Consider the following 13718-nt stretch of genomic DNA (forward strand, 5'->3'; position numbering starts at 1 on the left):
ACAGCTCACGGCAACGCCGGATCGTCAACCCACTGAGCAAGGGCAGGGACCGAACCCGCAACCTCATGGTTCCTAGTCGGATTCGTTAACCACTGCGCCACGACGGGAACTCCTAATTTATGTATTTTTTAAAGGCAAATGGAAAAAGACTACATTTGAGGTATGTACATATGCATATTTTCATAACATATATAGTGTCATAAATATCTTTGGGAAATTTACAAAAATGGGCCATTTCCTGATGAATCTGTACCATAGCCTGCGGACTGTTCAGGGGATTTGAGTCATAGGCTATTGCAGGCCAAGATTGGGTTTCATTAACAGAACACTTCCCCTTAAAACTCAGTAGGCTTTCAAACTATTTGCTATTGTTTAATTACAATGCCAAAAATTTTGTGTAAATATATTTTTAAGCCTAATGATTCCTTTGGCTTACTCACCTGTTGCTCTTTTGAGTTTTCCAGTCCTTTAAGTTCCCAGGCAATTGTACTGTACATTAAATATCTCACTTTAGTAACTATTTCTTTCTTTTTTTTTTGTCTTTTTGCTATTTCTTTGGGCCACTCCCGCGGCATATGGAGGTTCCCAGGCTAGGGGTCGAATCAGAGCTGTAGCCACTGGCCTACGCCAGAGCCACAGCAAAGCGCGATCCAAGCTGCGTCTGCAACCTACACCACAGCTCACGGCAACACCAGATCGTTAACCCACTGAGCAAGGGCAGGGATCGAACCTGCAACCTCATGGTTCCTAGTCGGATTCGTTAACCACTGCGCCACGACGGGAACTCCTAGTAACTATTTCATATTCTTTTCTTTTAAATCCCCAACTTCTTATCTCCCATACTTTCACCTAATTTTGCTTATCACTTAATGAAAGCACTGAAGGAATCAGAAGAACACTTCAAAAGACTTCTACCTCATTTACTCATGTCCCAGCATCTGCACCCCATATTCTGCCATTTATTGCCAGGAATAAACTTCCCATGGTATTAACTGCAAAGCTCAGCCTTCCATCTACTAGTCTTATCCCCTCTCACCTATATAAGGCCATTGCTCCAATAATTCTCACTTCTTTGTTCTGAATTATCTATCTCCCTTACTGGATTATTCCAATCAGCAAAAAAACTGCAGTTACTTCTCCCACCCTGAAAATAAATTTAAAAACTCTCCTATTCTTAACTGCTACTCTAATTAATGACATATTTCTTTTGTTTTGTTTTGCAACCAAACACCTGCAAGTAGCTGTCTCTATATTCACTGTCTCCAATTTCTATTCTCTTATCTGGCTTTTACTTCAGTCACTCCGCAAACAAACAAACACACCAAAGATACCCCTGCTCTTTTCAAGGTCAACAGTTAATATCAATATTACTAAGTCCAATATCCAATTCTTTTTTTTTCTTTTAAAAAATGTTTTTTATTAAAGTAAAATTGATTTACAATGTTGTGCCAATTTCTGCTGTACAGCAAAGTGACCCAGTCATACATGTACACACCCTTCCAATAGCCAATTCTCAAGCCTTGTACAATTATGTAATCTGCCAATGGTCTATGAAACCACTGATTATCCTTCCTTTGACTTTTGACTTCTGTAATGCCACATTGCCTCAGTTTTCCAACCATCTCAGTGGTCTTCCTTAGCATCTTTTGCTGGTCTCTCCATTTATCCATGAACTCTTAATGTTGGAACACACTGTGGATCAGTCTCTGCTATTGCTCTTTTCTCATTTACATGTAAGTCCTTAATGATTTTATCCTGCCTCCTTATTTTAAGGAAGTACAGGCAATAACCACCAAATTAATATAATCTCTAGAACAGTACAAGCTAGAACATCCAATAAAATGACTCCATACTGTCATTTTATGTCTAAAAGACATTTCCAACTCAACATGTTCAAAACTGAACTCCCAGTCTTCTCCTACACACCTGAAAGAACTGTAGCTTTCCCTATCATACCTGATGGGAACACATCTTTCTAGTTACTTGGGACCAAAACCTTTGAGTTAATGTTATCCTGGACTCTTCCTCTCACAACAGACATCTAGCCCCTAAACAAATCTTGCCTGGCCCATCCTATTTACCGTATATCTACAATCCAACCATTTCTCACCACTGTGACCCATTTGGTCTGAGCAACCATCAGATCACCTGTTTTTTTTTTTAAACACTACAGCAATGTGTCAGATCACGTTGTTTGCCAAAACTCTCCAAGGCCTGACCATTTCCCTCATAATAAAATCCAAAACGCTTACAATGACTTACAAAGGCTTCCAAGATATGGCCTTGTTATCTGACCTCCTCTAGCAATCATCCCCTTGCTGAGACCTCTGTAATAGCTTCCCTGAGATTGCTCAAATACCCTGGCATAGTCCCATTGTAAGGCCTTTTGCTCTAGCTTTTTCCCTTTGTCTGATATGCTCCTCCCTTAGATAACCACACCTCCAAATCTTGACTCAAATCTTTCCTTCTCCATGGTCTACATTCTGATCATTCTATTTCATAAAGCAACAAATATTGTCATATTCTTCTCAACTCCTTTTGAATGGCCCCCCCAACATATACACACTCTCCAATTTATTATTATTCCATTTCCTCCTGCTAGAATTGCTTGAGGATGTATCCTAAACACCTATGACAGTGGCTGGAATAGAGTAAGTATTTAATAAATATAACTAACTTTAGAATGAAAGGCTTGGGTGGGGAAAGCATTTTAAAGTCATCTTTGGAAGGAGACTCACTGCCTTTACATGGATGGGGCAACAGTGTCATTTTTGTTCAGACTTCTATTTTAAAACACTCCAAGTGGCTTCAGTTAGGGGTAGAGGATCAGTTTGGCATTTTGAACCCCACAAATTTCAAAATTATGAATTTACCATCCACCTGGATCAAGCACCTGCAGGCAGTGACAACATCTCTTAACAAAGCAATATCATTTCCAATCTCTGCTAGCAGCCTCTGTAGCTAATTCTGCACTAAAATCATCTCTTCCACAGGACATTACTGAAAGCAGCAAGAAACATCCAACACACATATTCTGAATCACTCCTACCATTTCCTCTAACATTACAGCCTTAATTGGTACAATACCTTCCTTGTCAGAAGGCGTCTGCTCATTTCAGTTTTCTGGCCTGAAATGAGCAGATCCTCATTCTGCATCATCCTATGTCAGTGCCATATTCAAGACTTCTTTTACCACAGCACTCTTCTTCCAGGTACAAACTTTTAAATCCGTAATAATTTTTACTGTCAACAACAAAATGACAACAGCATCAACAAATAAGAAGTTTAATTTTACATAAAGAAGAACAGGAAGCAGGCACACCCAAGTTGCTATGGCTGTTTTATAAAATCAGTATATGTGTAGACAGATGCATTCTGTATTTCTGCTCCATCATCCTTAATATGCAGATAACATTCTTAGGTCTGTGGCCAGAGCCACAGATTAAATATGCACATTGTAGGCAGGGAAACAAAAAAGTGCAGAGAGGAAAAAAGGATTTCTTAAACGTCCTAGTCATACTACTGCTTCCACCCTGTTGACCTGCAAGGGAGGCTAAGAATTCAGTTACTAAAGAAGGGGACATGATTACTCGGTAGGAAAATAGCAGTCTCTGACACAGAGTCTCATCATTTTTCATTGCAAAATAGACTATACTGTCAGTCTTTATTTATAGTTTAATTCAAAAGCTGTGTACTTAAGTTTTTAAAAATTTCCTAGTAGGTTTATTTTGGCTATCCATTTTTTCCATTTCTAAGTAATGTTCCTGAATTGTGCTCAGAAATGGTAGAAAATATGAGCTTTTGGACTTTGTTACAATTTTCTTCACACCTCTTCAAAAATCCACTGACTAAATCTATAGGGTTTTTAAAAACACTATAAATTTCCTCTTATAGGATATAGGATGAGATATGAATGAAAGCTTTCTCATATTAATTACAACATACAGTGTCCCCACCACTCAAATAATCAGGGCTAAGTGTTAATGAAAATATTTCTCAGTATTCAGGAGTTCCCGTTGTGGCTCAGTGGTAACAAACCCAACTAGTATCCATGAGGACTCCAATATCTGGCCTCACTCAGTGGGTTAAGGATCTGGTGTTGCCATGAACTGTGGTGTTGGTTGCAGACACAGCTTGGATCTGGCATTGCTGTGGCTGTGGTGTAGGCTGGCAGCCAAAGCTCCAATTCCCCCCCTAGCCTGGGAACTTCCATATGCCACAGGGTGCAGCCCTGAAAAGACAGGAGAAAAAAAAAAGATTTCTCACTATTCATTATAATAATAAAAGTTCTCATCTCATGCAAATTCTCTAAAATAACACAAGTAATAATGATTGCTAATGTTTGTAATATGCCATGTTGAAGGCACTGTTCTAAGAACTTTACAGGTAAGAACTTACATAATACTCCCAAGAATCTTATAAGGAAGGAATTATTCTTAGGTCTGCCTGACAACTGATTAAACCAAAGCAGAGGTTAACTATCATGATAAACGTCACAAAGGAAAGCAACTGCAAGAGTCAAGATAATTTTGAAAAAGACATATGCTATGGCTAAAAATCTCCTTATATTTACATTAAAAGAATTATTCTTTTATAATCTGCTAAAGTTTAATAGATTTCCAGTAATGATAGGTTTTCCTACATGGATTACATTATCATTAGCTTTCCCCCATACAAATTCACTGATACTATATGAAGCAAGTATGTTTCGACATTCACATTTTAAGCATTCTTTGATGATTACGGGTTAAAGTCCAGAGAAGACTCTCTGTATTAATCACAAAGAATCAGAGAATTCATATATAAACTTGTGAGCCACGATTGAAGTCTATCCCACATTCCTTATATTCAAAGGATTTCTCACTGATATGAATTCTTTGATGTTGAGTTAGTTGTGAACCACGAGTAAAGGCCTTCCCACATTCCTTACATTGATATGGTTTCTCACCAGTATGAACTCTCTGATGTCGAGAAAGATGTGAACTCTGAGTAAAGGCTTTTCTACACTCTTTGCATTCATAGGGTTTCTCACCAGTGTGGATTCTCTGATGTAGAGTAAGTTGAGAACCGTGACTAAAGGCTTTCCCACATTCCTTGCATTCATAGGGTTTTTCTCCAGTGTGAATTCGCTGATGTTGAGTAAGTTGTGAACCACGAATAAAGGCCTTCCCACACTCCTTACACTGATATGGTTTCTCACCTGTATGAATTCTCTGATGCTGTATAAGTAGTAACCCACGAGCAAAGGCCTTCCCACATTCATTACATACATAGGGTTTCTCACCAGTATGAAGTCTCTGATGTTGAGAAAGATGTGAACTCTGTGTAAAGGCCATTCGACATTCTTTACATTTATAGGGTTTCTCACCAGTGTGAATTCTCTCATGTTGAGTAAGCTGTGAGCCACGAATAAAAGACTTCCCACATTCCTTACACTCATAGGGTTTCTCACCAGTGTGAATTCTCTCATGTTGAGTAAGTTCTGAGCCACGACTAAATGTCTTTCCACATTCTTTACATTCATAGGGTTTTTCGCCAGTATGAATCCGTTGATGTCGAGTAAGGAGGGAGCCACGATTAAAGGCCTTTCCACATTCCTTACACTGATAGGGTTTCTCACCAGTATGAATTCTCTGATGCTGAGAAAGTTGTGAGCCATGACTAAAGGTTCTCCCACATTCCTTACATTCGTAGGGCTTCTCATTGGTATGAATTCTCTGGTGTTGAGTAAGCTGTGAGCCACGGATAAAAGCCTTCCCACATTCTTCACATTTATAGGGTTTTTCACCAGTATGAATCCTCTGATGCTGCATAAGTAATGAGCCACGAATAAAGGCCTTTCCACATTCCTGACATTCATATGGCTTTTCCCCATTATGAATCTTTTGATGTTGAGAAAGCTGTGAGCCACAAATAAAAGCTTTGCCACACTCCTTACACTCATAGGGTTTTTCACCAGTATGAATTCTCTTATGAAGAATAAGTTGGGAGAGCTGCGTAAAGACCTTTCTACATTCTTTACATTCGTAGAGTTTCTCACCAGTATGAAGTCTCTGGTGCAGAGTAAGTTGTGAGTTCTGAGTAAAGGCCTTCCCACATTCTTTACATTTATAAGGTTTCTCCCCAGTATGAACTTTTTGATGTCGGCTGAGTTGTGAGCTACGAATAAAGTCTCTCCCACATTCTTCACATTTATATGGTTTTTCACCAGTATGAGTCCTATGATGTAAAATAAGCTGAGAGCTCTGAGTAAAGGCCTTCCCACATTCTTTGCAGGAATAGGGTTTCTCACCAGTATGAAGTCTCTGATGAAGACTGAGTTGTGAGTCACGACTAAAGGCCTTCCCACACTGCATACATTCATAGGGTTTTTCACCAGTATGAATACTCTGATGTTGAGTTAGATGTGCGGCTCGTCTAAAGGCCTTCCCACATTCCTTACACTTATAGGGTTTCTCAGTAGAATGACACATAGCATGTTGAGATAAATAAGTATGCTGGTTGAAAATAGACATTTTTTCATATATGGTTATTCCTTGCCTGAAACATTCCTCCTGATTTTCTTGTGGCTTTTCCAATGTGCGTTTGACTTCCAAATAATCTCTGGAACTGGATTCCTCAAGATTACAGTTGTCAAGCCTGGCACTCATTTCCCATTGAGATAATTCTGTTTCAGAAGTGTCCTTTTTTGGAGATAAGTCCTTGTTTGTACCCCTTGAAGGTAAGTCTGAAAGATGAGAGAACACCAAAAATTTCTGTTGTCATTTCAAAAGAACTGCCATAGTAGAAAGGATTATATATGAAAAGAATACATGGAAATAACATTCAGAGGAAATAACTGGCTTCCATCAGTATTTTTCAAATATTGTGTACTAGGTGTATAGTAATACCTACTTACTGTCCACATCACAACCTGATACATAAATAGTTTCATGAAACAATACCTATCCTGTTTTCTATTCTTTTTGACACTACACTATTTGTCTTTTCCTCTCCACTTCACCTTCTCTCTCATACACTAGTCAAACCCCACTAACTGATTTCATGCTACAGTAAAGTGTTGCTACCCAGAGTTTGAAAAAACATTAGCTTAGAATGATTTTATATATTAATATGTAAAAAGGGCACATGAGAGATCAGAGAAGAGTGAAAACTCTACTAAAAAGATAAGGGAAGAGATTAAGAAAACTTTTTAGGTCCATGGTTCTCAAATTTTGGTGGGGATCAAACTCATTTGGGGACCTTGTTAAAATTAAAGATACTCGGGTACTACATCAGACTAAATGAATCTGAATCTACTCAATCAGAAAAAAGAGCATGAAAATCTCTAGTTTTAATACTTCCCACCAAATGACTGATTCAGATCATGATTTGCTATCTCTGACTAAAACAACAGCTTCCATATTAAACTTCTAAAATAAAATCCAAAGACCTTCCATGAATTTGAGAAACCTCTACAAAGTTCCTACCTATATATTTGATTTCTCCATGAGTCTTCTCAGATTTGCTCACTATCTGCCAAACATAGCAGATTTCTTTTAGCTCTGAAAAATCACAAAGCCAGGAGTTCCCATCATGACACAGCAGAAACAAATACGACTAGGAACCATGAGGTTGCGGGTTCGATCCCTGGCCTTGCTCAGTGGGTTAAGGATCCAGCGTTGCCATGAGCTGTGGTGTAGGTCATAGATGTGGCTTGGATCCCGCATTGCATAGGCCAGCAGCTGTAGGTCCAATTCAACCCCTAGCCTGGGAACCTCCATGTGCCACTGGTGCAGCCCTAAAAAGACAAAAAAGAAAAATCACATGGCCAATTTCAACTTTTAACTACCTAGAGCCTGTTCCATGTCTCTGGACTGCTCACAATGAAATACTCTATATCAACCAACTCTCATACCAGTTTCTGAATCCTAAACATCTATTTCTGGTAAGAGGAGACTAGGTAATTTAAATCAACCTTCCTGATGATGAGAGCAATTTAACATATTGGACAAAATATAAAAGGCACCTGACTGAAGGTATTGGATAATTCATATAGGAATATAGTTTTCATGTAAGAAAAATACAAAAACTCAGAAATGAGTCCAACATCTGGGGCTACTTTTCCATTTGGGGAGGTCTTATAATTCTAGAAAAGGCAACTGTGATGTGGAGAAACTAAGTAATGTTTTGGACCATTTCATGGGGCTTGGGTGACAATAACTGGCGAACAGGGCCCACAGTTAGGTCTCCATACTTTGGGTTGGGAGACCTGAGGGTTACAACAAGAAATAAGACAGAAACAGAAGACCAGTCTGGGCAGAGTCTGAACCTGAATCATCTCAAACCAGATATCCGAACTAAGGTAATTAAAGATTCCTTGCTATAAACAATCCTAAATCTTCACTGAAGATGTACATATTATCTAAGGCTTCAAATTACTTCTACAATTGTCTTTTACATTGTCTAGCACTCAATAAAAATTGACCAGGTGAAGTCAGGGTATAAGACAATTTTACTGAAAAGCAGGAGAAAAAAGACAAGAGAGACCCATAAGGGCTCTCATATATCCACCACCACAGTAATGATAAACAAGAGCTCTATCACTCCTAAATACTCTTGAGCTGTCCCTCTGCAATAGATCTCTCTTCACTCTAGGGGTAGATGCCTGGAACATCACTGACCTGTGTTCCCCAATACTTCCTTACAGATGGAAACAAAAGTACATCCATACTAAATCTAAGATAAAAATGAAAAAAGTGATCACATATACCTCTCTAATTGCCAAGCCTCTTGCACACTATTTCCTAGGTACTAACCATGACTATCTTCTTTAGTTCTCCCTACCCTTACCAATTAAGATTCCAAGTTGCTTTTGTCTATTTATTTTTACTTCACACTCTTGTTTCTTTATGCCCTCCAATGTCTTTTCTTCTTTACTCTTCTATCCAAGGCAAATTCTATTTGTTCATCCCAAAACAATATCTTTATCATTTCTAAGGCACTGCTACAGGTCAGAGACATAATAAAAGGTTTCTACAATCTTAGGGAATGTTGGAGAGAAAAAAAAAAAAGCATTTGTTCAACATAAGGGAAAAAGTCTAGAGTTATCAATAAAGTTCCAGGTATTCTATTTAAAAAAGAGTAGGTTGGATGGAAATATAAATCAAGAGAAAGAACACACAAAAAATCTCATATACTTCATACTTGGAATGCAAAACAGCACAACCATGATGAAAAAGAGTTTGCTTGTTTCTTATAAAGGTAAACATACGCTTAGCATATGATCCAGGAGTCATAGGTATTTACACTTCTACCCAGATAAAGATCTATATACCAGAAATTATAGCACCTTTATTTATAACTGCCAAAAAATTGGAAACCTAGATGTTCCTCGAAAAGGGAATGAATCAACAAACTTTGGTATTTCCATACAGTGGAACAATACTCAGCAATAAAAAGAAATAAACTACTGATTTATACAATATAGATAAATATATTTCACTAAAACGGCCAGACCCCAAAGGCTACAAATTTTTATTCCATTCGTACAATATTCTGGAAAGGGCAAAACTGTACAGATTAAAAAATCAGTCACAGGGAAGTTCCCATTGTGGGAATGAACCCAGCTAGTAACCATAAGGATGCGGGTTCAATCTCTGGCCCCGCTCAGCGGGTTAAGGATCTGGTGTTGCCATGGGCTACGGTATAAGTTGCAGACATGGCTCAGATCTGGTGTTTCTGAGGCTGTGGTGTAGGCTGGCAGCTACAGCTCCAATTCAACCCTTAGCCTGGAAACTTCCATATGCCGTGGGTGTGGCCCTAAATAGATAAAAAAATAATAATAATAATCAGTCACTGGTTTCATAGGTTGGAGAGGGGGATGGAGCTGACAACAAAGGGGATTCCCTGAGGATTCCCTGAGGGTGTAATAAAACTGTTGTATATTATGACAGTGACAGTGTACATACTTGGTATGTAATGGTATATCAGATTTCCTAAAGATCACAATAAAATGTTGGATAAAACATGACAACTTTCTAAAAGTATGCCAAGCATACAAGAAAGTAAAGAAGATCCACTGGGGCCAGAGTGAAGGAAGAAACAGAAACTAGAAAGGTAAACATGCTTCAAAGCTACAGCCACCCTCAAGACATTTACTGTGTTCAACTGCCCATATCTAAATCTTAATGCTTTAAAAAAAAAATCCAAGAGACAAGGCCTAGACCAACAACTGGTCAGGGATTAGAAATAAACTTCATGAGATTTGAACCATCCAAAGCCTATGGTTCACGGGGAAGAAAAAATCATCTGAAGTCGAAGGAAAGGACAAGGAAATCTTCGTCTTAGCAATTTTAAGAAATGTGACTTTTACTCTAGATGAGAAGCCACTGGAAAGTTGTGCAAAATAGCATGACAAAATCTGACTTTGTTTAAAAATGACCCTTCTGGTTGTTTTGTTTAAATTAAAAGGGAAAAAAAACCCACAACAGTAACAGATAGTCCACGGGAAAAATACAGAAGTGAGGCGAATAGAAATAAAGAGGCTATGGCAATAATCCATATGGCTTGGACCAGACGACTGTGAAAGAAGGGGTAGAGAAAGTGAGATGTCATTGGATTCTAGATACACTTTGAAGGTATAACAGAGGGTTTAATGATGGATTAGATATGTAATATGAAAGGGAAAAGTCAAAGAAAACTCTTAAGTGTTTTGCCTGAGCATCCAGAACAATAAAAGTGCTGTTTACTGAGAACTTCTCATTATAACAGTAGGAGGTTTGAGAGAACATCAAGAATTTGGTTTTGAACTATTTGGTTTTGAACCCTATATGGTAAAGATGCTGAATAGGCAGACATATATGAGGTTCTGGGGAGATATACGGATTAGATTTATAAAATTTGGAGTCATTAACAAGCAGGTGACATTTAAAGCTATGGAATTTGATGAACTCATCCAAGGAGTCTTTTGATTTAGAAGAGATGGAAAGAGAAAGGAAGAATAGACATAAATTAGAGGACTGAGCCCTGCGGCACTCCAACATTTAGAGGTCAGGGAGATGAGAAGGTAGCAAAGGAGACCAAGAATGAGAAGCCAAGGAAGAGGAGGAAAAATCAGGAGAGTGTGGAATCCCAGAAGCCAAGCAAAGAAAGTATTTTAAGGAAAAATGATCAATTATGTCACATGCTGAAAGATGAGGTAAATGGTGACTTCTAATTTAAGTCTTTAGTGATATGAAGGCTATTGGTGAACTTCAAAGGACGGTTTTGGTGGAGTTATGTCGGGATACACTTTGAGGCAGATTTAAGAGAGCATAGGAGAAGAGCTGGGGTAAGGGAGTATGAAAAACTCAGGAAGTTTCGTTGTAAAAGGAGCAGAGAAATGGGGCTGTAGCAAAATGAAAAATGTATCTAGAGATTTGGTTCTGTTTTTTTTTTTTTTTTTTTCTTTTAAGATGAGAGAAATTACATGTTTGTGTGCTTGTATACAGCTCTCTGCAGGACTTTTTATAGGATGCAGCTCTTTGTAGGAGGCCTTTTGTCTTATTACTGTAGCAATGCTGTATTTTAACTTACCTTTATACCAGGTGTCCCCATGCCTAACCAACCTCTGGCCTGAGCACGCCTTTCAAATCTTTTGATTACACAATGCCTTGCCTAACCTGTTGATACTTTTCTTAAAGAAGAAGAAATGAAGAATAAGTCTTTAACAGATGACTAGATCTTTTCCCCTTCAGTAATCTTGAGAGCAAACTACATGAACAAAACAGCATCTAAAGGAAGATCAGCAAGTTTGCATGCAATGGAAAATGACAAGGAATCTGACCCCCACCTTAGTGATTAACTAAAACTGTTTCCCCTTTTTGCCCTTTAAAAAACATTCATGACTGAGTGAGTTTGTTAACATGCTGATGAAAATGTTTATAACAGATTATATAAGCAATCACTCCAACAATGTCCTTAAACAGATGAGAAGGAATGGCATTTAGTATACAAGTGGAGGTACTGGCCTTAGATAAATGCACAGGAAGTTCACATGTGGTAACAGGAAAAGAGGCAGAATGAGTATAGATGCAGGGAGGCAGAATGAAGAGACTTTAAGCTTAGAGAAATTATTTATCAGTTTCCTCAGTGAAATCAGCTCAGAGAAATCCCCTTAGAGTCAGGCAATAGGAATCAGAATAGTCGTGATCATTATGATAGGGACAGAGTAGGACAGTTACACAGGTAGTTGTAGAAGTCCCAGTCGGGGATCACAGATAGAGAGGGAAATCTAGGGAACTTTCAAAGACCAGTATAAGTTAATAATTGCTCAAGAAAGCCATCAGAACATTGTGAAACAAAGCAGGCTTGCTTAACTATAAAACCATGAATAAAAGCACAACATATGACTCAGGTCATTAAGTGAAAGATAAAAAGAGACCTGCATTCCAGTTCAGTAAGATAATGATCCTTAGGACCAAGGACAAGAATTTAAGAGAAAGATGACATTCCAAAGTAGGAGCTCTCATTATATGGAAGCCTGAGATGATTCAACATATTTCAGCATATGTTACCACCTTTCTGCTGATTTGAATAAGCACCATGACAGTCCTAGTTTGACCTCATAGTGTCACTCTCTTACCCCAATACGAAGGAAGATCTATTGAAGTAAGTCTCATGTGTACCTGAAGAACGAAGAACGTCATCTTTTCCCACTCCCCACTTTCTTTGGATTAAAGAAATATAGCCCACCTAATCCTCAGGGCAGGGCCTCCTCACCTGCCCACTTCTATCCCTCACAAGCGTCCTTTCTTAATAAGTCTCTTTCTTGCCTATCACTTTGTCTCTCACTGAATTCCTTCTGTGCTAAGACACAAAGAATCTGAGCCTCAGTAAGTCCAGACACCAGGTGAGTGATTCTAATTAAAAAATGATGGGTCCAAGACCCAATCTGGGTTTGGGCTGGGCTCCAATCAGACGTGTTTTGGTTTCAATTATGCAACTAAAAACTTAGCTCTGAAGTAAATAAATAAAAATTGATAGCCATACAAACAGAAACTGATAAATCCACAATCAGAGTAGAAGTAGATGACTATGACATTGTGATATAATAAGAAATAATATATTTGGTCTTTGTCCCTGATTTCTGAGACAGAGCTCTTAAAACTTTTGGAATTTCCTTAGTGATAAAGGTAAAGAGAATGTCTTCATGGTCATTCATAACATGTCTCTTCCAACCACCTGAATTTACGCTAATGAGGTGCCTTTTGGAAATCTCCAAAGACAGGAGCTGGTTGCCAGGGGAACCAACCATGTGATTAGAACACTAGAACTGTCAGCCTGACCTAGTCTCATCCACCTCTGGAAGGGGCAGAGAGGCTGGAAGTTGAATTAATTACTAGTGGCCAATGACTTCATCAATCATACCTATAATAATGAAGCCTTTATCAAAAACCATTAACAGGAGGAGTCAGAGAGTTTCTGTATCAGTGAACACTCTGATGTACTGGAAAGGTGCAGCAGCTAGAGAGGGCACAGAAATTCAACAACTCTTCTCCATACCTTCCTATGGCATCAGCCTGACAGCTGTTGCTGCTTTGTTGATGTGGGAAAATCCACACATCTAGTTTCAGAAGTGTTGTGTGAGTGGAAATAGTATTTTTTTCCCTTTTAAGACATAATATAAACAGACAAAAAATAAAGACAGAGAAGACTGGAACAGAAATAAAAAGATAGGTAAGAGATAAAAGTGATAC

At 38.4% G+C, this 13718-nt stretch overlaps 1 protein-coding gene across 8 annotated transcripts in view; it reads right to left on the minus strand.

The window, feature by feature from the left end:
- Nucleotides 1–13718, minus strand: part of LOC102164547 (uncharacterized) — an 86886-nt gene that overhangs the window by 39692 nt on the left and 33476 nt on the right. For 4 of the 8 annotated variants that reach the window (XM_084960631.1, XM_084960629.1, XM_084960626.1 and 1 more), the window contains exon 2: nt 5285–6727. In XM_084960631.1, coding sequence (XP_084816757.1) covers nt 5285–6727 — 1443 coding nt within the window. Of the gene's footprint in view, nt 1–1390; nt 6728–13718 lie in introns of those variants that run through there. The other 4 variants (XM_084960624.1, XM_013998421.3, XM_084960623.1 and 1 more) reach the window with 1 other exon arrangement.

Source organism: Sus scrofa, chromosome 6 (genome assembly GCF_054392235.1).
Source record: "Sus scrofa isolate SSC_HxYL_T2T_F1_AM1 chromosome 6, Sscrofa_HxYL_maternal_Yorkshire_Landrace_v2.0, whole genome shotgun sequence".
Taxonomy (NCBI): domain Eukaryota; kingdom Metazoa; phylum Chordata; class Mammalia; order Artiodactyla; family Suidae; genus Sus; species Sus scrofa.